The 27,393-nt window shown below is 41.7% G+C and overlaps 1 protein-coding gene across 2 annotated transcripts; it reads left to right on the top strand.

Moving 5' to 3' along the window:
• The first annotated feature begins 116 nt into the window (after positions 1–116).
• psen1 (presenilin 1) lies at positions 117–18,685 on the top strand. Of its 2 annotated transcripts, none has more exons than XM_083791782.1 (11): positions 117–223; positions 872–957; positions 5,105–5,436; positions 6,878–7,019; positions 7,455–7,522; positions 8,001–8,221; positions 11,012–11,110; positions 11,376–11,474; positions 11,648–11,845; positions 15,544–15,662; positions 17,603–18,685. In XM_083791782.1, exons 2-11 carry the CDS (start codon positions 922–924, stop codon positions 17,756–17,758), a joined length of 1,470 nt encoding a protein of 489 aa, XP_083647908.1. In that variant the 5' UTR covers positions 117–223; positions 872–921; the 3' UTR covers positions 17,759–18,685. The 2 variants fall into 2 exon arrangements, with proteins under 2 accessions (XP_083647908.1, XP_083647907.1); XM_083791781.1 differs by having other exon boundaries at positions 5,081–5,436.
• The last annotated feature ends 8,708 nt before the right edge of the window (positions 18,686–27,393 follow it).

Raw genomic sequence — 27,393 nt, 5'->3', positions numbered from 1 at the left:
GTTTTAATGTGCAAATTAAACTTTTTTTCAATACTCTAGAGGGTACTCTTATTTTGAAGAGATCGTCCACCGGAAGTCTTAAATTAGCTCACTAGATTAGCTCACTAGACGCTGCCGACATGCAGGAACAATAAAGAGACTGGAGGAAAGTACCACGGTGTGAACGCTTCTTTAAATCACTTCAAACTTCTACATCAAGCATCTTCTCTGTTGGTGATCATAGGTAAGAGCCCTGTTCAGCACAGTACGTTGGGCTTTAGCAAACCAAGTTTTCTGCCGCCGACCCAGTGCAATCTTAACATTATTGGCTAACTAGCCACGTTAGCTTGCTACTGCTAATACAACCCACCTGTCAGTGGATACATACACCTAGTGGTCGTACTAATGGCAGATACTGTGGCAGCAGTGGCACCTGCTTCCATTGCCCATCGGGTTAACCATGAGATTAAACAGCTGCACATTCACCACTGTCACCAGCATGATGTATTTATGTCCGTGTGAATGAATAGCCGACTCTCCATTCAACAAGCTAGTTCATCTCACCAAAAGTACCGTACAGCTCGTGAATGTGTTAATATTGAAGTCCCTAAGTGTGATGTTCATTAAACTGGGCTCTGTTTCTGTAAATCGTGGTTTGGATAAATGACAGCTGGGACTACAACAAAAGAAACACGTAAAACCAGCCCGGGTCCCTATTGATGGCTGCTTTCATATTCATTCCTAAATTGACTGTTTGTGCAATCGAACGGTCACTCGATTTTAAATTCCTGGATTTTCTGAACATTGTTTTCCATTCTGTCGAAGATGTATCTTTGAACTCCATTCTGGTGTGCTGTTATCCATTCCAAACGTTCTTTCTTATTCTCATCAGGACGAAAGAATTTGGTTTGCATGTGAGGACAAGTATCTGCCCTGCCAACCATGGCGAACAATGCAGTGGATGTTGAAAACAATATGGTCAGTATAAACGAATGTGCCATCCTTTCTGTCTAACGGTGCAGTTCTAATGTGTTTCCTAATAACTGAGCTAGCATTTTAAATGATTTGCGTTTCAGTGAAAGGCTAATGGAGCACAAACAGCTGCATATCTACACTAGCACATTTGCAACACTAGATTCTTTAAAAAAAAGGGATGAATCTAGAGTTGCAAATGCAATACCCTCCATTGACAGCCCATTGGTCAAATTGAAATTGCTTGTATTAACAACGTTAAAGTCACCAACATTGCAGCTGTAGGGCAAGCTTGAATTATCCTCAAAAGTGTTTGTTTCATAAAAATCCACTGTAGACAATACATGTAATGACTCATGAGCTACTTTCTGTCTATGCAGGTGATTATATTTATGTGTTGGAGTTTGGAAGCGCTTGTCGGAATTCAGTCAATGAAAGTCAGGTGACCCATTCAGTCAAATTTCAATTTGGTCAATGGAGGGTAATGCAATTTTAGATTCATCCCATTATATATAAAAATAAATCTAGTCTTACAAATTGCGGCTAACATCTACACCACAGTAAGAAATTGCTGCTGTTTACCTGCAATATGCAACTTATTTATGCAAGACTGACAATTTCTACAAAGATGTTTGAATTAGTAGAAAGCCTTGTACAGTATACGTTTTTAAGTTACCCATTTGAATGTTATTCTTAGCCTGACATAACATGCCAGGCACTGGCATGACTCATCTTGAGCTAACAAGTGATGGGGAAGTAAATAAGAAACTAATGGCAGTATGTCCCCCGGGGGATCAATAAACGTTCATCTTATCTTATATGATTATGAATGTTTCTATGCAGTCACTGTTCTTTGATTAGGCGTGTCTTCCTTAACCAACAGAGTGGACAAAGTCCTGTCACAGTTCACTGAGTGGCAGCAGTCAATGTCCACTGTTTATCACACACCAGACATTCATTGTGGGAAATGAACAGCTAATTTTCTTTTTCTTCACCCAGCAGAGTGGTAGTTATTGTGTCCAGCAATTATGTTTCCTATTCTAAATGTCACTTTAGCTGTATTAACCCATTAAGACCTGAGGCTGATTCCACAAATGCCTTCTATATCGGTAGTTAAACGTTTTCGTAATTCATAATTATTCGTACACTTTCAAGATTTCTTTTAATTCAAATTTTCCAAAAATAGATGTACCACTCTGTAATAGACAACACTAAAATGACACGGATGCCTTCCTGGTTTTAATAGGTTTCACAGAAGCAGTGCTAAAACACCATAGACATAGAAAGGTTGACTCCTCCATCGTCTGTATCTCGAGGAAGGCAAGCTTCTGCACGCGTCACATAAGGGTTGTTCGGTAGGCCAATCATTCAGAGGCAATGTAATTTAGTTTTTTCATGCCAATAAAGCTCATTTGAATTGAATTGATACGTCCAAGAAAAGACGCGCTGGTTGGCCATTAGTCACTTAAGTGGCAGCACTTCCGGCCCACTTCCGCCTTCCCTACGATACAGGTCACTCCAATGAACTGCGGTGGCGAATGAGGCATCTAGGGTTTTATATGGGAGGGACAGGCAAAGTTTAGTTTTTGTCTCACTGAAGCAGCAGCTATATTGGCACATTAAATTCTTGGCTTAAAAGCGATTTCAGAATATAGCTTACAGTATATCTATGCCACCTAACCAACTGGGGGAACATAATAGTAAAGAGACCAGCCTCTGCATTTGGCCCTGGGTTTGACGAACATAAACAACACACTATTGTAAAGCAGTGGCTCTTATTTTGCAGAATGGCTCTTAAATTATGCAGAATGGTCTCTGGAGATATGTCTCTGTTTATGCGTACCTGCCAAGGTTGTTTGAAACTCCTCGTGTCTTGACTTGCCAGGCAAGTTTAGTTTGTTGTGTCCTTGATATGCTCTCTTTATTTTCGCCTGCAGGGACAAAGCATAACATTTGAGTGAGTGGGAATGAGGGCAGTGCTCTGCTCAGTGAATCTCCTACATATATTTAAGGCTGAAAAACAAACGTTGCATGGCCAAATAACTATGTTAGCATATATATTATATAGTATGTAACTTTTCCCTGTGTTTACAATACTTAATGAAATAATAAATATATAGTTAATTTCCCTCAGCCACTGGAGGGAGTTTGTGGTGGTGTTTACCTGCAGAAACTGCCTCCAAAATCCAAAGGACGGCTGCAATTCGAAACTTTGATTGATTGATTGAAATATTTATTAACAGTTTGCAGAATTTACAGTACATTTCAAGCACAAACTCAATACAAAGACTGTTAACTGTGAGTGGATGACTCAATTAAGCATTACACTTGTTTACAACAGGGTCCACATTGTTCAATTCATCAAAACATTTAGAGACATACAAATAGACATTTCTATGTAGCTAAAGAACAGAACAGGAATTCATCATATAGGAAGCAAAAAGGGAAAAGATACATATACAGTGAGGGGAAATGGGGGGGGGGGGGGGGGGGGGATTGGATTCAGATTTTACAGAGGGGATTTTACAGGGGTGAGGCCAAGTAGGAGCCTGACCAGTTTGTTTTGGGAGGTCTGGAGCCTTGTTTTAAGGGCCTTTGAGGTGCTGTGGTACCAAGAGGTGGATGCATAGTCAAAGAAACCTTGTACGAGGGCTCCTGTTAAGGTCTTCAAGGTGTTTTTGCTGACCAGTGAGGAGATCCTGTAAAGGAATCTTGTTCTTTGATTGACTTTTTTGATTACGTTGGTGGCCATTTTATCACCGGAAAGATTGGCCTCCAGGATGGAACCTAGGTAGGTAATTTGATCTTTTCGTGTGATAATATTGTCACCCACTCTAACCAAGAAGCCATCTGCCTTGCTGAGATTACTATTTGATCCGAAGAGAATGGATTCAGTTTTTCCCAGGTGTAAGGATAGTTTGTTATCAGCGAGCCAGGTGCAGATTCTACCGAGTTCAGAGCTGAGGGTCTTTTCAACCTGCAGTTTGTGCCCCCCCCCCCGTAAAAGTGTAATGCTTTATCAGTGTGTCGTCCACAGTAACAGTCCTTGTATTAGAGTTGTGTACCCATTCTGCAAACTGTTAATAAATACTTAAATCAATCAAACATAATGCCCTGAGTCTCGCTGTATTTTGGTGTTTACATGGTTTGTTTTCATAGACAGCGATGTTTTTGGACTAGCAAAACAAAACGTGAAAACATCAATGCAGTGAGAATGTGTTTTTCTACATAAACACCACCACACTACTCCAGTGGCTGATGACCGCTGGTATTAAGGTAGATAATGTATATATTTTTTGAGGGGCACTAGCCCCTCCTATATACAGCTTTTGTCCTCACACGTCTCAATATTTACCATTGACAATGAAAGGAGAAATTGGGTCAAATGTCTGCAATATATGACGTAAATGTTGTCCCCACATCATATTTGCCATTGACAATGAAAGGAGAAATTAGGTCAAATGTCCGCCTAATATGATGTAAAGGTTGTCCCCACAGCCCACACGTCTCATATTTGCCATTGACAATGAAAGGAGAAATTGGGTCAAATGTCCGCCAAATATGATGTAAATTAGAGACCAGCGGGTGGCGGATTTAGCCGCGGTTGCCGCGGGTAATCGCAGTTTAGGGTGGATTTGGGACATTCAAATATATTATAAATTAATATTGGATAAACCACGGTGGTGAAAATGCGCACGTGGATTTGGGTGACAAAAAAGCTCATCCGCTGGTCTCTAACGTAAATGTTGTCCCTACACGTCTCATATTTGCCGTTGACAATTAAAGGAGAAATGGGTCAAATGTCCGCCAAATATGACCTAAATGTTGTCCCACACGTCTCATATTTGCCATTGACAATGAAAGGAGAAATGATGTCGAATGTCTGGCTTGTCTGCTAAATATGCTGTAAATTTGTGGTGACACAAACATTAAATGCCATTGACAATGAAGGGAAAATGTACATCCTATTTAGACGAGCTAACCAATCATAAATCAATTCAGTTGTTTATGAGATGATGGATGATGTATAATGATAAGAGTACACTTCACACAGGTGTGATTTTCTTTTTATTGTTTTATGTAATTCCAGGTACTGTGTGGAAGACCAATACCCTGTCTTTTTTTATAGATTTTGCTCTCCCTCTCCCCCCAGCCAACTAGCGAGGCAACAGAGCCCAGTCAGCCATCCGAAGAGGTTGGTGTAACGAGAGTCCGGTCCAGGGGGGGAGGAGGAGGAGGAGGAGGAGCTGATGGTGGTACTGATGGAGGAGGCAGTGGGACTGGGGCAGAGCAGAATGGACAGCCCCCCACAGCCCGACAGCCCCGGGTGGTGGAGAGCGTGGAAGAGGAGGACGAGGAGATGACGCTGAAGTACGGCGCCAAGCACGTCATCATGCTCTTCGTCCCCGTCACCCTCTGCATGGTGGTCGTCGTGGCGACCATCAAGTCGGTCAGCTTCTACACGCAGAACGACGGACAACGACTGTGAGTGCGGTGGCATTAGTTAGGTTTTAGTGTTCACTTTTAGCGGTGAACTCCAGTAATGTTTGCTCACAAGAGCAAATGAAGATGATCATTAGTAAGTTTTAGTTGTAACAGTATAGAATCAAAGTATATGACTTCATGGATTAATGTTTTAAATGTTAGAAGTGGGCCATGTAAGCTTTACTGCAGTTCTGTCAGGTATCACCCATAACCTTATATTGTCAGATGGTAGTAGAGCATGGCAGCATGGTTCTACTCTTACTTAGGGATGCGCCCTGCTCCAGCAGCAATACAGCATAACACAATGGAAAAATGCACAGAATGTGATTAAACAAAGGGAGCACTTCATGGCCTTGTGGCCCATGGGGATTAATTTAACTGAAACCCATTCAGGGTGCACATGTGTCAAAAACCAAAGGGATGGAGTTGGAGGAGTAGATGAGGTTTTGCAGCAGTAATTCTAGTGTTTTAAGTTTTGTACACAGTGATTGTGAGCCACTGCATAGTGTAATTTAGTGTCCTGCCAGAACAACATTTTAAATTTACACTTGACTTGTATTTTTGATTAATTCAGAGTTTAGCTATTGCATGAATATGTTTAATAATCTCTGACGATTGTGGGCTCACTGTAAAGCATTATTCATTCGGTGGTGGGGTGACCACCGAACTACAACATAACGTCTCGAGCCGCGGTGAAGAGAAAACCACCGCCCCAGCCCTTCTCTCTGTTTTTACTCACCACCGCTCAACGTTATTTCAGCTCCGGTGGTCACCTCACCACTGAAAATCCAGACTATGAATGAGCCTTAACAGTGTTTAATTTTACACTCTTGACAAGTGATTGTGTATGCAGTGATTGTCAAAGGCATTTGTTTCAATTATTTTAAGTAATGAAGGAGCAAATTGGCAAAAGCATAATGATAAACGCTGAAAGTGTAGTTATTAATTCCTTCAACAATCCACCTGCCAACAATATCAAGCTGAAGCTGGACCCCATATATATAATTCAGAGCTAGGAATCTGTTATTAGATTTTTTAGAAAATAGTTCTGTGCCATACCACTAGATGGAGACAATGCTGTATAATTGCAAACATATCAACCACATTACTGAACGGCCTATAATAAAGAACACTCATAATGGTTCAATCAAAACTTCAGCAATTTATTATAGAGCTTTTATTATGCAAATCGTTGCTAAAATATTATGATGTAAATGTTGTCTTTTCAAATACAGAATATATAAAATGTTTCAAAAAATACTAAAATGTGTATTAATTATTAGAAAATGTATGGAAAATTAATCTATTGACCAATATAAGTGTATTTTTATGGCGATTATTCTCTCTGTTACATTTTGTATTAATCGAATAATCTTGAACAAGTACACCATCACTGGTCAGGACATGTCACTGAAATAATGCTCTCTAATGCAATCCATAGGATATACACACCATTTACTGAAGACACGGACACCGTAGGGCAGAAAGCCCTCAACTCTATTCTAAACGCCATCATCATGATCAGTGTCATCATCGTCATGACTTTGGTGCTGGTACTGCTCTACAAGAACCGCTGCTACAAGGTACAGTATGGGCTACCTAGTGTCCCTACTTAAGAAATGACGCGCTGTGATTGGCCAGTAGTCACTTTAAATGTTTTTTTTTGTTGTGGCTTTCGCCTTTATTTTATATTTTTTTATGGAGGGACAGACAGTAGGCTGACAGGAAATGGGGAGAGAGATGGAGGGAAGACATGCAGTAAAGGCCGTCGGGATCGGGAGTCGAACCCGCGGCACACTGCCAGACTGGATTACCAGCCAAGGTGCCTGGACCACTGAGCCACGGCCCAGGCCCCAGTAGTCACTTTGAGTGGCAGTGTGCTTTGCCTCCACCATATTGGATAGTCAATATGGCGGCCTCCATAAGATGCAAATCGCTCCAATGAACTGCAGCGGTGTCTGTGGGTAGAAACACCATGGTAATTCCGACCTCATGGCTTTGACCTCTTGACCCTACAGGTGATTCAAGGCTGGCTGTTCCTCTCCTCTCTCCTCCTGTTGTTCTTCTTCTCCTACATCTACCTCAAGTAAGTCCAGTCAGTCCTACAAATAATACTCACCCTTACCAAAATAGGGAGCGAGGGTGAATGTGGTTAACCTCTAGGTTTTTCCTATCCTTCCTGTCCAAGAACATATTGTAAAGATTCATAACCTTTGGGCCGTAAACCTGCTTCCCCTTAGATTGAGATCAAAGGAAAAGATAAAGGTCAAGTAGAGTTAGAGTGTTAGACATTATGTTGACCTTTCCCTGCACTCTCTCATCATTAAGTAGGTGTAGGTAGGTGTCTCTGACGCAACTCTGCTCTGGATTAAATTGTTGTCCTCCCTTCTGTCTGTCTCTTTGTATTTCTCTACATTTTTCTCTCTGTCCCCCCTCCCTCTACTCCTGTCTGTCTCCTATACTGTCCCTCTCACTCATTGTCTCTTTCTCTCTGTTCCACTGTCTCTTTCCCTTCATCTTTAACTGTCTCTTTCTCTCTCTCTCTCTCTCTCTCTCTCTGACAGAGAGGTTTTCAAGACGTACAATGTGGCCATGGACTACATCACTCTGGCGGTGATCATCTGGAACTTTGGTGTAGTGGGGATGATCTGCATCCACTGGAAGGGGCCCCTGCGTCTCCAGCAGGCCTACCTCATCATGATCAGTGCCCTCATGGCTCTGGTCTTCATCAAGTACCTGCCAGAGTGGACCGCCTGGCTCATACTGGCCGTCATATCCGTCTATGGTAAAACATACATGTTCCTTCGCCTTCCATGTCTTTGGCCCTCCAGCCCACTTACTTTGTTTGGCACGAGCCGATTTGAAGTCGATCAGTACGATGGTTCATGCAAGGTCATACACACACACACACCGTCTTGGTGTGTCTGTCTTGGCTATTGATTTAGAATGCATTTGTAGAATCTGTCTCAATGAGTTAAACAGATAGAGGGTATGCGCGTGACATCATCATAATACCCGGAAGTTGTGAGGGAACGCCTGCCCTACTGAGAGGCAAAAATCTACTTTCTGGCCTTGACAGCTCATACATCAAAAAAAAAGTCCTATCCGTTTGCATTAAATGACGGTAAACTCACATTGCCACACGGTTTGCCATAGGGTTGGGTGACGATACGAATACATCGTCAATCGCGTATATACGAATCCAATCGCCGAATATTTTTATTAGGCGATTTTTCGGGACGATTTTTAACCTGTAAAGTGTGCGCAACATATGAATCAATTTGGGCCAGGAAAGTATTAACAGCGGCCGGGTGGAAATCCCCTCCTCCCGTTATAATGGTATGGTCCCGACTCCCAGTCCCCGCAGCCCAGATGCTCAGTTGCTCACTGTGAGCCGAGGGAGCCGAGCCGAGGAAGGCTATTGTTACTGTACTGTAGCCTACATGTTGTTTACGCTCCGGAGTCCAGACCCATGCAGTTTAATAATATACAGTCACAACAGAATGCACACTGCTGTCTCGTGTCTCATCACAATCCGAATGCGCCACCCGTGAAGTCGGGGGAAAAAAAAACAAAAAAAAACAGGCTGATAGTGTTAGTATAGATGAAGTTCAGTGTGTTGAATCAGTAGCTACAAGCTAAGCTAACGCTAAGCTAAGCTAACGATCCCCGAGCCTATACTGTATAAGCAACAGGCAGGACGCGGCGCCTTCAGAGCCTGTGAATCAGCAGCAGCATGTGGGCGCCCCTCTGAGCCTCCGACGCCAGACGTCAGACGGATCTACAAGCTCTCAACGCGTAGCGAACAGAGCTGCAAAAACAGGCAGGACGCGGCGCCTTGAGAGCTTGTAGATCTGGCTTTTTTGCGACCTGCAGTGAGCTGTTCTCACTTTACTTTAATGACACGAATAGATCGTCAATCGCCGATTTTTAGACAGACGATTGGCATATCGCCCAACCTTAGTTTGCCACTCACTTTATGCATGCACATACCCTCTATAAACTAATAATGGTAAATGGTGCATTAATATAGTGCCTTTAACCAAGGTGCTTTACATAGATTGTGCATTACATTCACCCATTCATACACCGATGGCGGCGGAAGCCATGCAAGGCACCAACCAGCACATCGGGAGCAATTAGGGGTTCAGTGTCTTGCTCAAGGACACTTCGACACTAACTCTGGGGAAGCCCGGGTTCGAATTGGGAACCTTGCGGTTACCATCCGCCAGGTGTGGGCGATATTGTGATAAACATAGTTGACTATACAATGTCTCCACAATATGCCGTTTCAGAGATATCGTGATCGATATGTCATGATGCAGTGAATGCACATTCAATGTTTTGCAGTTCTATACCTAACTATTCACTGATATCAGATTCACGATGCGATTTTTCACGCTTTGTTTCCCCTGACACATGCTGGGTGCAGCTGCAGAACTTGTGGTGTTCAATGCAGTCAATGCACAGGGTCCCATGGCCATATATGAACATGTGTTTGTGTGAATCATAGCGATGATCTGATTGGCTGATCACCCCATAGAGATGATTTGATTGGCTGAGTAAAGTACATATTGAGGATAAAAAGTGATGACGGAAAAGTCTTTTTTACTGTGGTTTTATACTAGTGTGTGTATAGAGCGTCACAATAAAGGATAGTGGTATAGTGGTGTGTAGAGTGTCACAATAAAGGTTAGTGGTATAGTGGTGTGTAGAGTGTCACAATAAGGGATGACAAACATCTCTTCATGCTTTACTGAGAGTAAGGGATGTGGCTTCAGGGCTGCCACTTGCAAACAGAAAATGTGGGGAAACAAATCTGAGAAGTGCCTGCAAGCTGCCTTTTCTTCCAGAGAGGTAGACCATTGGATACACTGTCAGTTTCTCAGTCTGCCAAAAACGTTGCTGAGACGGCATAGAAATAATGTGATTTCCTTTGAGAGATATAAACAAATGTGACCACTGCAGCATAAACAGTACATGTTAATGTGAATAGTGTTAGAATATCATTATTACCCTGAAGACAAGTTTTATTTATTGAAAGTTACATTATTTTTATTAAACACATGCTAGTGTGTGGCGACTCTTTTCTTTGTTTTATTAATTTAGTACTGTATTTGTATATTTCTGTATGTTTTTTTTTTCTTGTTTTTTTTGTGCCAAGCAAACTCCATACTACATCAGGTCCCTCGAACAGGTTAGGTTGAGCCCCTCATGTTAAATGTTTTGCTTGTGTTGACATTTTAGTCATCTAGCTGGGATTTGTATACAGCACATGGCAGCTTTAGAAATAAACATCAGGACAGGGCCCAGCTTTTTGCCAAAGGACAAATAAAGTTTGACATCAACTGCTGTAGGGATCAGACCTATGATCTAATGATAAGGGATAGACTCCCTTAAGCACAAGGCTGCCCTGCCACCGTAAGTGAAACCAGAAACACGGGATGTAATCACTCAAAACGCAGGCCTCTGGTTATCACATATGTCATCTCTGCACACTGACCTTCTCAAAGAGCTCTTTGTCTGTTCTCTGATAACATGGTCTGTCTGGAATCTGTCCCCCACTCCTCCACAGATCTGTTAGCCGTCCTGTGTCCCAAAGGCCCTCTGAGGATCCTGGTGGAGACGGCTCAGGAGCGGGACGAGCCCATCTTTCCAGCTCTCATTTACTCCTGTAAGATTTATTATTATTATTTATCTTTTACTCTCTGTTAAGATTTAATTATATATTTGCATGGTGATAGCACAGAGATATTGGCTAATAAATAAAACGCATAAATAAGAATTGTATTCATTGGGGTGAAGTATAGTATGTTCAAATGTGAAATGGTGGGGAATATGGTCACTTATTGTGGCAAAGGGAATAACACACACAAGCTGTGCTGTTTTCATGAACTGAATAAATAACTCTTTGTATGCCTGTCGTCATTTGATAACAGCTACCATGGTGTGGCTAGTCAATATGGCAGATACAGAATGGCCGCCTCCTAAGAGGAATTCAACTGAAACAGAAGCAGCATCTCCACAAGAGAGTCAAGGTGTGTGTGTGTGTGTGTGTGTGTGTGTGTGTGTGTGTGTGTGTGTGTGTGTGTGTGTGTGTGTGTGTGTGTGTGTAAATAATTGGATGGATTCTTAAATATCCTTTATCCAATCCCTTACTCTAATTCTGCACTCTGTGTAATCTGTTGTCATTTGTCTGTACGTGTTGTAGACTCAAATCCATCGTCTCCAGTAGCAACTCCCCCGGCGCCGTCGAGTCCTCCGCCAGAGGAGGAAGGAGGATTCACACCCAACTGGGTGGGGCAGCAGCAGCACCAGCTCGGGCCCCTCCAGTCCACAGAGGAAACTAGGAGACAGATTCAACAGATGCCCTCTGCTCGCCCCCCTGTAGAGGATGACGATGAGGAGAGTGAGTGCAGAAAGTCTCAATACTACTTAGTTTGGTTGCATTTAGTGCATCAATTCTTAGTTTAGGTTAGTTCGTTTTCAGAATTAATTAATTAATGTCAAGTAAATAAAACTCTTAGTAATGCTGGCATCACTGAATGATATAAATAGGCAATAAAACAAAGTGAAAATCCCTGAGTTGGTGACATACATTATAGTACAAAAGACCACCATGAGAGAAGGCTAAAGCATCAAGAAGTTAAAGAGGATGGAGACTTGCAATTAAAGGGGCAATGCCATGATTATGGTCCCTTTTCTGTTTTATGTGTATGTATGGAGTTGACATTACACCTCTGGACCACCCGGTGTGGTTGAACTGTGAGTATAGATAGATAGGCCTCGTGGTTGGAGAATATGCCCTGAGTTTGTAGGTCGGGGGTTCAATAGTCTTTGGCATACCAAGTCATACCAAAGACTATAAAAATGGTACCAAAAGCTTCCCTGCTTGGCACTCAGCATCACGGAATGGATTGGGGGTAAGTTCCGACATGAGTAGTGTCAAACACACAAAGCCGTGCATAGGAGTGGCTAGCACCCCTCAAAATTATTTGTATAACTAAGATAGCACATACATTTACAATTTACAATTTAGGCATTTAGCAGACGCTCTTAATCCAGAGCGATTTACATTAAGCAAGAACAAAACATCATACATCACATAAAAAGCATTTATCATGAAACATGCGTAAGCTAAGAACGTAACAGTGGAATATCTATATAATGAAACTATACATATAAACTATACATATATACTATACTATGCTATACATATGTACTATGACGTGCTATCATATGGCTACATACAATGCATAAGTAGATTTTAAAATACAACCCAACTTTCAAGTTCATCTTCACTTTTACTTCACCAGGCACTTCATGCTTCCATGGACTGAGGTGCTTCTGTTTTGTCACGTCATGCACGTAGCGCCGTAGCCGCATGAGCTGCGGTTGGTCTAATTTAAACGGGACAGACATGCGTCCATACACATACAGATAAAACCCTGTTCAGCCATGCACACATGAGTGTGTAAGTGTATGCATGCACCAAAGCAAGGCAAAATAACTGATGTTCACCACACTGTTGCATTTGAAATTGCAGAGAATGTAGTTACATTTATGTCAATGTGAATCTAACTTCCACAGTCAAGGCCCACTGTAAGTTATGGGGAACTGACAGTAATTATCCCCTAATCTATAATTTACTGTATTTGCCACTATACACAGGGTGAATTACGATCAGGGAATTGGGAGGTGCTCTGTGTCTTCCTCAGACGTAATCACGTTTAGAATTGTCGTACTTAACCCCTCATGCATACATGCGTGGCAGCCAGGGTATTATAAGCACTGCTGTCTGAACAAAAAAGGTCTGGTACTATGGATGGGTGGAGTTTCATGGACCTTGGTGGGGGATGATATGTATAGGCGGCCTTTTGGGTTGAAAAGTTCAAAGGTAAATCAATATTTTCTTTTTCATTCTGTACTGTAGTATTTTTTATAATTTTACAGTGACTTATTTTATTATCAAATCTCATATCTTCTGGCAATACTGGTTGCCGATGGCCAGGGATTAAAGTTTAGATGTGTTCTCAAAGATTGATGTCCAAAATGAGTTTGTAACAAAAATGATTCATACTTTGTAACTTGTCCATCATTACAGCAGACACATTTTCTTTTTAAACACACACAGACAACCAGCCCTCCTGAACACAAAAAAAAATATGGTGTGGTGGGGGAGAGGAGAGCGGGCTTAGTGTCCCATTGGCAGTGGGGCTAGTGTCCCATTGGCCGTATAGGGCTAGTCTCCCATAGAGGCCAGCCAATCATGAAAATCTTGACCAAAAACGCGATCTGAACCCAAGATAAATGTATTTTTCTAAATCTGATAACATGGAGGCGGATGCCAGGCAAAATTTTCACTTCCAGTTCATTTCCGGTTGTATGCGTCTCCTAGCCATAGACCGAAAGGTCCTTTGGCTCTGGGGTCTCTCAAGTGCCATCTTACAGGGAAGGAAGCCACAGACGCTTCCATGTACGTCACAGAGCGGACGTTCGGTATGCCAAATCAGAGGCAGGTGGGGGTGGGTATTTGAGTGGCATTTGTCTTGGCCGCTGTAATTCCTTGTCGAGACACAACAAAACGGTTTTAGCGTTCGTCAGCGGTATGATATGTCCTGTTGCATGTCGGCACATGGTGGCGCATGTCGACGCAACTACATGCGTCTACTCGCAACCGCTTGGATGCAAGGAGTTGCATTGCGACCCTTTGGTGTGCTTTGGGCTTATACTAATATCCATCTATCTTTAAACTACGGACCATAAAGCTTAATTAATATAACATCAATCAAAACAGAAAATGTTATGGAACTTCCATAAATTGTAAACATTTTACTGTCATATCTACACAACCACAACAATACTTACTATTCTTACTATTGCTTGCCCCAGCCTCAGTATAAATCTCTGCCCTGTTTTCACAGTAGACAAATTCTGTGAACACCAGTCTTTACTTGCATTGCTACATGTAGTAATCTTCCAGTTCCCTAATCTCAGTCTTTATAGGAATGTTTTATGACTTTCTCTTTTTCTGTGAAATGAATGCGTGTGTGTTCCTGAACATGTCTCTGAATAACCTTTTATGTCTGACAGCGGGGACTGGTTTTGGTAATGGCAGATTTGAATGTGATTATTCACACCAATTACTAGTTTTCACAACTGTACTTTTCGGGGGGCCCTCCTGTTCCTTCTCTCACACGAAGCCTCCCAAGAAAATACTAGGTAGGAACCCAAGTTTTACTGTATAATTACAGTCCAGAAGCAAATTTGTATCCCTCCCTAAATGTGGCGCCCTGCCATTTGTGGGTCCCCACTGTTAGGATCACTGTAGGAATAATTGTCAGAGCCTTGCTCTCCTTACTACTGGTTGATTGGGATTTTGGTCATATATGTAGATATCTTGGAACAATTATGCTGCGGCCATTTTGCATTGAAAGGTGGTCAAGCAAGCATTAATAAAGACACATTGTTTTGTTAAAAAAGGTGTTAAAGAGCTTTATATTCTGATAAAGAGACATTGCTATAGAGTGTTTGTCCCGGTATAAGGGGTCTCCCTGCTCTCCAACTCTAAAATAAACAAAAATGCATTTCCAGGTCGTTATACCAGCTGTTTAGACAGTATTTAGGAGTTCTCGCTCCTGATTGGATACTGGTGATAAGACACAAAGAAGTGAGCAGACAACATTGGAATTTAGAACACTATATGAAATTGAAGTTGATAAATGGGTACTCTCTTCTGATTGGCTGAAATTGGCAAATTTCTGTTTACTAAAGAGCGGGAGAGAAAGGGAGATCCTGTTGAAGGAACACGACTATAACAATTACTACTATTAGAATATAGAGCTTTAACCTTTCTAACAAATATATAGTTTTACCCCAAAAACATACATTTACACTACCTTTTAAACATGGATGTGCTAGGTGAATCCACAATGCACTATTACCCACATAATTGTGACACCCCAGGTTTGAATCCATCTTGAGACCTGTGTAACGTTAGATCTCTTCTATAATGTCTTCTTCCCGTCTCTCCACTGTAATCTCCAACAGAGCAGAAGTTGAAATAATCATTAAAATGCTTAAAAGTGAATGCGGTTGTGTTCTCAGGGGGTGTAAAGCTGGGCCTGGGAGACTTCATCTTCTACAGCATGTTGGTGGGGAAGGCTTCGGCTGCAGCCAGCGGAGACTGGAACACCACACTTGCCTGCTTTGTGGCCATCCTCATTGTGAGTAACCACATGCGTTTACTTTAGTGTTGGGCTAGGCAGCACTTAGTAGAGGAGGCTGAACAAAAAGGACACACACATCTATATACCTAATATTATAGGCTGGTTGCTGGATCAAAATAAATTCACAAATGAAAAACATCTGCACCATTTTATGCTCCCAAATATATCTTTATTGAAGTGGTAACGTTTCGGGCTGCAGCCCTTCCTCAGACCTTCAAGGAATGAGTAGACAATTTATATAGTGTGACATACCACACCTGGCCCATCAACCTTCAGTCCCAATTACTGTCGCCGAGCAGGTGACTTTGACAAAAGTGATATGGACAAGTCTCAAAGTATATCCATTGCATAAGATATATACAATACATTCATATTTGTCCCAAACATTTACAGACATTGTAACCATATACACAGAGAACTCAGGCTGACGAAGCCATCATACTGCTACCTAAGAGGTGCCTCTTGTCTACTCTAAGTAAACAAGTAGGGACAACTAAATACTTGATCAAATAGGCAGCACTGCCACTCTGGTACAGAATGATAATATCTACTGAGCTGAGACTGGTACACATACTTTCCCATGATGCAAACCATATACTGTTAAGCAGGGGTTCTCAACCTGTGGATCCCCACAGCCCAGAGGACTGTAAAGTGCTGATAAGATGTCTCTGTCTACCTGTATAACCCAGTGTCAAATGGGACATGTAATTGTTGACAAAGGTAATGAAGTTATATAAAGCAGACTGCACACAGAGTTTTATTAAAAGTCACCGATCGCCAAGAACGACATTGAACAAGTTATTATTATTAATCCAGAATCACCAGTCTTATATTTACCAGTTCTTGGCGTCTCCGTCTTCTGGCAACGCTTTGCTTCCGCGTTGTGACGTCATTGAATAATTACCCACCGTCCACTGTATCTTTAGCGATTATCTTTTTCTCGGAATTGAAGCTCTGATTGAGGTGATCATACAGAACGATGTTTAGGAGCTCAATAAAAAATCCCCAGGACCTCGCGGCACTATTAGCGCTTCTGACGAAAGCGAAAGTAACTAGCGGCTGCCCCGGAAATGAAAAATCAGCTGGCGGCTCTTCAAAATAAGCTCTCTGCGACTGAAAAGTGTGGCGTGACAGACCCAACCTTGAAATTAATCGCATATGGGAAGGAGTTAAAATGTTAAAAGAAAGGTCTTAATTTCATGCAAGCAAACTGCAAGGATGTATTGTAAGGATTTGGTGTAAGTATCAATTATTTACATCCATATATTCATTTTAAGTCATGTTTGCTTTATTTACACAGAATGGCATACAGAGACCATTTGGTGCACTACAGGAGCACCTTAACAGTCACTTTAATAAACTGAAAACAAGGCAACAGAACATTCTCAAATGTTGAGGGCCCAGATGGAAAGTCTTGTGGCCATTCTTGTCATGACTGCAACACAACCTAAGTTTGTTTTGGTGCCTGACTCGACCACAATCATATCGGTCTCTCAACACTTTTGTGTAGGAGTTTTTAGGCTGAGTAACGGTGTTATTTTTGTCAGAGCGGAATCAGTTTTGCAACCACTCTCCTATGTATGATTTCAGTCATACTCTAAGTAGTGTAAATGCATTTTAGAATAAATATGTCCAGTAATTCAAGATTCTATTCTAAAACAAATATTTCAAAAGCAAAGATCAGTAACTCATAATGTACTTAACTGCAGTGATCATTGGATGTATCCTTTAAAATGGTGGATATCACATTTAGATTTTATGTGATATGATTCATGTTTGGATTGCATTGGAGCCCTCAGTGTGTGAGCGTTTTCTTGTTATTCTGTATACTGTTCGTCACTCAGCACTCAGCACCTGCCAAAACTTGGGTTGGGGATGTGCATGTCATTGCTCTCTTTTCATGCTTCATGATTGGAAAATCTCCTTCCTCCACACAGGGCCTATGTCTGACCCTCCTCCTCCTCGCCATCTTCAAGAAGGCTCTTCCAGCCCTGCCCATTTCTATTTTCTTCGGCCTGGTCTTCTACTTCGCTACAGACAACCTGGTACGGCCCTTCATGGAACAACTAGCACTGCATCAGTACTACATTTAGCAGGACTCTGGCCTCCATGCAACCCTCAACCACCACCCACCGCACCCATAACTGTCTGGTGAACAAGCTGTGTTCCCCCTCACAATCGGGAACAACGCGCAGCCTCGGGGCCTCCCCACTTCCTGCCGGATCTTTCACAAGAACCCGTCTCCTCTTACGTGTGTGTTCATGACTGGACACAAGTAATTTTTTTGTTCTGCCTTGGATAACAACAATTGTTGTTTTTAAGCTATGATTTTTAATTTCCTTCATTTGATCATTTGTTTTGCAAAAGTGATCTTGCGCCTCTTATGAGGCGATGTGTGGCCATGGTTTGACTGCGGCTTGAGGGAGGTTTGCTTGACTTTGGGACCTGAACTACTTCTACCTACCAAAGGCAATCCAAGTATGAGGAAATATGAGGGACTAATTCATAAAATGGCAATGTCTCCAAGGCCTTCATTTCATTTTTATGGACATAATGTGACATTCTGTGAACGGTAATAATGATGATAATACTGGAATTGTAAAGTTGAGTGTTTCCAGTTCTTCCATTGTGTATGAGCTGTCACATAAGAGCATGCTTCCACCGTGACTCTTAAATGAGTCTTATCTTTTTTTCTTTTTTTTCCTGCTGCTTGTTGGGGGAAATGGTTGGCTTGTGGGAGGGGATGTTTTTTTTTCATCCTTTATAAAATAGAAAAGAGTAATGCAACAAATACACAATTAAACAAGACAATTGAATGGGGATTAACAGAGAAAATGTGCCCATAGGTGTGCCTTTTGTTGCATCTCTTTGATTCAAACTGTTACTGAGTACGACTGCCTGGTCCTCGCACCCGAGTACACTTCGTTCAACTATATTCAATGCTTTCACATTACAGCGATCCGTATCTGAGTACACTTCAATTGGTCCCGACTCGAGACTACCGCCATGTGGTCCCGGGAATGGTTGGGTGGTCCGCTCCGAGGAACAGTACGCAGCATTCATTTATGCATGTTTACTCTTCATACGCATTGCATATCTGTCCAGATCATTATTGATTGCACCTTTATTGGTTTTATAATACAACTTTCCATATCAGCCGTTTATTTTATATGTAATCCCCTCATTCCTTCCCTGGTGATGTACCCGTAGCCTCCCTCTGGCAAGCGTACCATTGAAAAATATAAACTTTTTTGAAATTATTGCGCAGAACTCCACAAAGCTTAAACGCGACCTATACATTGATTCTTGCATTCAGTGTAGCTGGTTCCAGCAGGTCCTCCGTGAACAGAATGCATCTGTTGCGTGCCCTGTGTAGCCCAAGGTTTATCAGACACTCTGCACAACAGCTCATACACAACAGGATATATGGAAAATGTTGATCATTTTGATGTGGAAAACGTGTGTAGAGTTACCTTTTAGATTTATGTTGTGATGTGGCCTCATCAAGAGATTCACTATTGACCTTTGTACCGTTTTTTTTTACCAAGTTCACACATAACGAATAATTGAATAAAAAGTGTGGGTACGTAGTTTCAGGGTTAGGGTAGGGTTTTCCACAGTCTCATCTGGGACCTGTCCAGTGCCTTGTTCATGGGCACTTCATTAGTGGACATTTGGGCAGTGAACAGTGTTGTTTATTCACTTTGCCCTGCCCAGACTTTTCCCCAGCTCATTTGAGGAGTCAAACCTGCAATTTTCCGGTTACGAGCCCGTTCTCTAACCTTCAGGCTACTGCTGCACCCACTTTGCTTTCCTGGTGCTGTCTTGGACTGTGCACTTCATGCATCGAAGACTTAAATGATGCAGAATAAATTGGCAAATGCTGTTAAGATATGCAGAGGTGAAACTTTTAAGATTGGGGCTTATCCTACAGGGTTCCTACACAGGTCGAGAAAATGCCTTAACAGCCTGGAAAATGTTGGAATAGGACCAAAAAAAAGTTTTTCAGTCTGGTACTGTAGACACCATATCGGTTCATAAAGCTGTGAAAAACTATCCTAAGTTAAGTGATATTTAGTAGTGTTGACTAAATTCAGTGGCCCTGTTGCTCTGTTTCCATCACATTAAACAGCCACTGAAATGTCAGAGGATTTTGAACCTGCAGAAATGTGTAGGAACCCTGCAAGCGCTAGGATCCATGGCTTCTCATACATGAGATAAGGTTTCAATGATTGCTCTTTAAATGCACTCAAATGTAATGCTTCCTTCCTGGGGCAAAATCTGCACACAATGGGAATATTAAAATACATATGCTGCGACTGTTTTTCTTCCATGAAAAAGGTTGGGTGACTGACCTTTTATTTTTTCTGTATTTCACATGTGTATGCAATTTCATTTCAGATTTTGTTCCTTTTTTTTTAAATAAAAAATAAAACAAAACTAAGTATATATTTTTGTCTAAATTACATTAGGCTTGCTTGGATTGGACTTGGAATTTGTCTTAAGAGGTTTATCTTTGTGCAGCTCAACCAGTATAAATCACTAACGGCTTTATTCTTTCAATGCTAATGCTATATTCTATGCTATATAATGATATATTATCTTTTTTTAAATTATGATTACATAAGTTATCCCTAATTCTTTTTGTGGTTATTAGGGGTATACACCACTTTTTGATTGTGGCCATTTCACTTGAAATCATCTATATATATATATATATATATATATATATATATAACTATACCTTTGCTGTTTTCTTTACAAGTTATTAAGTCTCCTCTTTTGTCCATATTGAGCATAGGCTCATCTGGTTCGACACAACAGAATTGCACAACCGGGAAATTGAACATTGCAGAGATTCCATGGAATACTGGTGAATACTGGCATTTCATTCCGTGCCTGTCCCCGTTGCCAGCTCGACACCAAAGTGATTGGCATTCCGCCTAGAATGCTTGAAAGTATTAACTTTCGCCATGGGGACCATTTGGACTCGCCACTGGGCCAAGACAGTGGCACAATATGGCTGTTTACACCGATTATTTAATCCCATGCTGTGGTTTCACAGAACGTGTCTCCAATGTGGTATAAGAATGTTGTAGCTCAGCTGGGATGCAATTATTAGGAGCCAGATCCTCAGACTGGGTGAAGTGGAGGGTGTGTTGAAGTGAATTGTGCGTGACCACCTGTGTGGATCAGAAGCCTCCCAGGATAGTTCTTCTAAGGGGATTACGGTATACTTTTCCATGTGAGACATGCAAGGAATTGGAGGGATTAGACTTACTGTAAGTAACCACAAAGACAGATAACACAGACACTCAAGTAGTTGAGTGGGCGAAAGGAGACTATAAAACCGCCATATTCTACCCCAATCTGTATTTCCAGACGTGAAAAAAACAACGAAGAAGTTGAAACTAGAAAGGAAGGAGCGTGAAGGATGTCGAAGGACAAGCTTGAGGGCCTTGTGCAGCGCATGGAGGAGACGCTAATGGAGATGGAGCAGCTCAAGGTGCATTGTGGCAAGCAGAACGAGGAGCTGAGCCAGCTGGTGGTGGAACTCCGCAGGGAGAACCAGGAGCTGGTGGAGAAATACAATCAGCTTGCTGTGGAAATGAAAGAGGCCAAGGAGATCATAGATCAGCTACAGGAAACCAAGCACTCCTTCAATGCCAAAGAGAGACAGGCACGGAAGCTCAGCCGGCATCTTTAAAACCATACTGTACTTATGCAAAATATAACAGATTTGTGAAACTTAATGTGATGCATGATAGTTCAAAATCTGTTAGAGCGGGCTCTGCATGTACTGTACAGTCGTGGTCATGCGAAGAAGCATGAATGGACGTTTTCAGAGACGAGAGGGAGTGGATGGGAGCAGGGCTGGCGTCGGGCTCTATAGGTGGATCTAAGATGGAAATGGAAAGGCTGTCAGCCTTTCCATTTCCACATACTCAACTGAATACTGAAACATTCGCGTTTGTGCCAGGTTTTCAAGGGATTGGGCGTGTAAGCCGGGCAGATCCATTTTCCTGAATGTACAGCAAATGTATATGTTTAAATTATGTCTGAGTCACAAGTGTGTCTGTGTGTGTACATTTTGTCCAGTGTAGAGGACCAATGTAAAGCTGAGGTAATTCCAATGTTAACTTAAATGCTGTGGCTTAGTGCTCTTTTTAAAGCCACGGCTAGACGTAATGACCAGGAATCAAAATTGATGGCTTCCAAAAAAAACAAAGTGGATGTGGAAAATGTGGAACTCGGTTGAAGAGGGTCTTTTTCAAAGCAGTCAATAGATTACACATACAGCATTGTGAGCTCATTAGTTTTCTATAATTAAACAACCAACAGCAGGAATGTGCTTGGCAGCCAGACTACACTGCCCTTATAAAAGATTTTTATTGGAATGCAGACCTTGCTTATCACAACATATTGAGTGACCCGAAGAAGTGGGTGGCCACCTTTTTTTAGTCTTTTGAAGAATCAAAGTGCTAAAAATGTCTTTTTATAGGAGGGTCAGACCGGATCAGAATGAAAGCCAGAGGAAAGGATTTGTAAAATGTTGCTTGGAAAAAACAAATTAACAAACAAACAGAAAAATAAACTCAAGTATTTAAAGATTTTAAGTATTTAACCAATGGGTATTTTATTCCTATACATTTAGCTTTCTTGAGTGCAATACAAATCCTGCAAGAGACAGGGGCAGAGAGCAACATTGACATTTTCCAATTAATTTTGTCATTTCTTACATTCAATACATTTACCAGGAAAACTAAATCATCAGTAATCGCCCTGGCAGGAATGATCGGGCATTTAAGATAAAATTAACCTTTTATTGATCCTCACATTTCTTTAATAGTTAAATATGTCAAAAAACAAAGTAAAATAATAAAACCCACATCCACAGCCACACCACAATAAATGTCTGTCATAAGAGGAAAACACCAGTAGTTGGCATTGTCATTATGTTGCATCTTTGGCATTTTAAGACTATTCCATTGGTTTGTTTACATTATATATGAGAGGAACCTTTGGCCCCACGGTTTCCTTCACACCTGTATATGTATACTGTATGTATGTAAGCTAAGAACAAACAGGGCAATCATTAAGAGTTGTAAACAGTAGAAAGTTAGTGCAAGAGCTGTTAAGATTACACCCAAATACATATTTTCCATACCACAGGACTTTTCACAATTGCAGCTTGGTTGAACCTTTCTTCCAAAACCCTAACTCCAAAAGAAGAAAGGGGGAGGAGAGAGAGAAAGCTTTGTGAAACATATGGTGGCAGTTTCCTAAACATAGCTTTCATGGTGGCTACAGCGGTTTCCTCTTTAAAACCCAAAATAATGTCTTATCTCTCCAGACTTCATGTCGTGTTTAACATGTGAGTGACTATCATGTTGTCAATAAATTGCCAGCTCACTCACACACACACACACACACACACACACACACACACACATGCACCCCGGGGCATAGGCCTATTGGAAAATCTCCCTTGGACTTTCCCGGGATGCTAATGGTTCTGTTGTCACTATTATGCTCTGGTCTCGAACCGCATGTGCTTCTGGCCATCTCATGGAGACCAAGGGGGCACCCCTTGGAGCTGCTGCGACTTGCTGTCCCTATAGTGTATGCCAGCATCTGTAAAGCAAGCTGTCAAGGACAGTAAGGCTGGCCTTGCTCTCTTTATCCAGCACTAATGCAGACCACCCAGGGCACTGGCCCACCTTGGCTGCCATATGACATAATTTGGAGGTGTTGCACGCACCCCTCAAAAAAACGGGAACCACCAAAGCTTGGACTGTGGTGGCTGTAGAACTCAATGGTCAACAATTTTCTTCCTATACAGAGTTGACACTGCTTGTTGGTATTCTGGTGCCTTTGATCTGTACTGGCACCTTATGGGCACATTTTCAGCAGCATATCAGGATAACTTTGGTCACTCTGACACAAATTGACTGGTGGGTTGAATATCTGCAGGAATTGCCATGATTATTACTGTTGTGAATTTATAGTTGACCAACCATGTGGTCAGTGGTCCTATACGTCTCCCTCTAGCTAAGGGTGCTGATCGAGTGATGTTTCAGTTTAGTCACGTGCGTGCAGAACAAGATGACACCAGCAGTATCAATTCTGAAGTTTATTACACACATGGAGAATACATGACCGAAGGCCAGTAATGTCATTGTGCACAGATGTCAGCTATCTGATAAAGTAATCAATGTATCACTGTGCATATGACGATGAGAGTGATTAAACAAAAGTACCCCATGCAGGGTCAAAGTCAGTCTAGTCACTTATTTAAATAATATTTTATTGTTGCAAAATAGCTCACAAAGCTCAAACCACTAGTAGGCCTATAGGGGTTGCTCAACTTGCTCCCTATCACATTATAATAACAACATAACGACAATAAAACAATAACATTAAAGAACCTATAACATAAAATTCTACTTTTTCAATTTCTTTTGTGTTTCTGGGGCTCCCATATGTGTTTTCTATCCCCACAAATAACCAATTTTGAACAATCAGGCCTTCATGTCATATGGGTGTTTTAATGGAAATTGCTCTCAGAAACAGCTCGACTGATTTTGGCCTCATCGTGATGTCATCAATGTCACCCTACTTTGTATAATTCCTCCATTTCTTCAGTCTTCAGTTGCAAATTTGCATTTCCACTTTGTTTACAATGTCCACCATTGTTGATTTTCCAAGCTGGCATGGAATGGAAACAAGCCTGGTTTTATCTAGCATGAGTATTATAATGACTCAAATATTAAATAATCTGCATATCAGCACCCTCTCCACCTCAGGACAGTGTGGTACTGCAGCTAAAACTGCTTTCAAAGTCCAGAAAGAATTGACAAGGCCTGGTTATATCAGAGTGGTGATTGAGGCTCAAACCATTAGAAATAACTTTGAGGGACATAGACAATATGATTATTAAAAGCAGTTTTAAAATGCATGTTATTTGCGCTTTAAGAGAACACGCCCAGCCCATCAATATTGGCCACATAGGCCAGCGCCCTGGGAATGGTTAAATGTGACATTTCACATTTGAGATGAACAAAAATAATTATAGACTTCTGTCTTAATTTGGCTATGGGATGTTCTTGTGCGCATGTGTTGTGGATCAAATCTTCAAAAGAGATGACTTTGGAGTTTAGAAGTTTGGATGATTACCCTGGCTGGCACCCTGGTATTACAACAGTAGGTCTACCCAGTTCCAAAAGCGCACCGTGGGAGCGCATGATAATGATGCGTTGGTCAGGGAAAAGTGGAAATAAACTTTTTCACAAACCCCATCTAGTGTATGCTTGTGGCGATCTTACAACAAACGAACACGTTGATTAACTGTTATTTTTATAGTCTGAAATTACAGTCTGTCTCCCTGAAAACGATTCCCATTTCTGTCATCAGCGCACCATAATTGCGTTGTACGCGTTGCGGTGATTATAAGCCGAGTGATGACGCCGGCAGAGGAGGTTTAACCCACCGGACTTTAAAAGCTCTTCCTCTTGTCAATTTAGTGCTGGAAAACAAGCGAGGGCAAAAGGGGGCTCAACTTTACAAACCCGACTTGCACAGCGGAGCGCTTCTTTAGAAAAGGACGCTGAGCTCACACCAGATCAGACTCGCGTTTGATAGCTGCTGACTGAGTCCCGGGGCGAGGATTCACCCACCAGGTGTTTTGGAGTTCTAAGAAACACGTCTAAACGTCTTTTTCTGGGTGAGTTGTTTATAATTATACGTTCTATGTTCTAATCTATAGTGTTATTGGATGGCATGGTTTGAGACCATTTAGGAGCGAAACAGGCTTGCAAAACTAAAGTTGTTATGTAAAAAAGGGTTTACTTTAAATGGAATAATTTCACATAGGCCTACTCACTGACTCTGGTTTAATCAAGATCTGGGCCGCTGACCGCGAACGTGCGTTCAATGAATACCAGCACGATGCTGGTGGTGCCGAACAAAAACAAAAAAAAAATCCACACAAGTCGGCATACAACAGCAGGCAAAACGGCCTGTAAAGCACCCGCAATGTGTTGCCCATGCAGTGGCAGTGGTTAAGTGATTGTGGTTATTATAAAGGATTGCATTGCATAATTAATTTGCATTGCACTGACCTTTATTGTTCCATAGGCCTATAGCCTACGCGCGGTACCCACTGATGTGAACTGTTATCATATAGCTAAGTAAACTATGATGTAATTAACTAGGGCCTTACTAGGCTACTAAGACTAAATGGTTCAATAATTCCACATTTAACTTTGAATTGATGCAGATATGAAAGTGACAGATCTGTTGTCTGTTACCTCATTGTGTGTGTGTGTGTGTGTGTGTGTGTGTGTGTGTGTGTTGTATGTGCATGCATGCTTGCATGCATTTATCTATTCTGTGTGTAGAGTGTGCATCTTATTTCAGTATGCTAGAAATCATTTGGGTAAAGGCATAGTTTTAGTAGCGGCCATCTGGGAATCAGAAATTCACTGGTTCCCCTTTATGTCCATGTCCATTCCACGCAGCCTATAGGTCTTCTGAAGAGCAGTGCACACTTGTGTATGTTCTGCTGAGAGAATAGTGGTTTGTGTAGCTACAATAAGACTCACCATAACTTGTCCAAATCACATGGAGCAGTCAAATCTGTGTGTACAACACATGGCTCCCGGTCGCTGCCCGCACAGAATACAAAACTCTGATGCTGGCATTCAAAGCAACCAAAGGTATGGCTCCCCCATATCTTACAAGTATGATTGAACCCTACAAACCCTCCCGCGCACTCAGATCAGCCAACGCAGGGAAGCTGGAAGTACCCTCACTAAAAACGCCGGGACAACGCTCCACACGTCCCAAACTCTTCTCCCTTCTGGCTCCAAAACTGTGGAATGCACTTCCCATTGCAGTCAGAACTGCAGCATCACTCCCAATCTTCCGCCGTAGCCTGAAAACCCACCTTTTCAGACTCCATCATGGCCCTTAGCACTTACCCTAAACCCTTAGATAGCATTTCTGTTGGATTATATAGCATTTGATACAGACTTATAGCATGTTATGTAGACAGCACTGTAATTGTATTGTATGTAGTCATAGCACGCCATAGTACACATATATAGCATAGTAGTAAAGATGTATAGTTTATATGTATAGTGTATGTATAGTTTCACTATATAAATATTCCACTGTTACTTTCTTAGCTTACGCATGTTTCATGATAAATGCTTTTTATGTGATGTATTCCCATGCTTTGTTCTTGCTTAAATGTAAGTCGCTCTGGATTAAGAGCGTCTGCTAAATGCCTAAATTGTAAATGGGACACTGGTCTGGCCTGGTCTGACACTGGCCTGTCCCAATCCCTCTCTGACGTGAGACTGACCTTTCGCATATTCATGTGTCCTCGACTGCAGATGAAATGTCTCCTGCCAAATGTCTTGGCAGGAGCATCCATTTTTGCCCCCCTTGTTGTTTTGCCAGGGAAAATCCCATGGTACAAAACAAACTCTAAAAACTCTCGTCTTGCTGAACTGAACAATTATGCTACACCATGTTTGTTCACATACTGTACACATACTGAAGCATAAATTCGTATCTCAATTAAGCATGTAAGTGAGATGCTGGAAGGTGATTAAGGCTGCTGTTTAGTAATACCATTCCAATTTCTCTTGCTGAGGGGGGGGCTTGGATTTTGTTTGGGGAAATGTCAAGGACCGATAGCCTCAATTTGTATGAATCTATC

Source organism: Protomyctophum parallelum (assembly GCF_964188405.1).
Source record: "Protomyctophum parallelum genome assembly, chromosome: 20".
Taxonomy (NCBI): domain Eukaryota; kingdom Metazoa; phylum Chordata; class Actinopteri; order Myctophiformes; family Myctophidae; genus Protomyctophum; species Protomyctophum parallelum.
The sequence above is the reverse complement of the archived record's forward strand: the minus strand, read 5'-3'. Positions and strand labels throughout refer to the sequence as shown.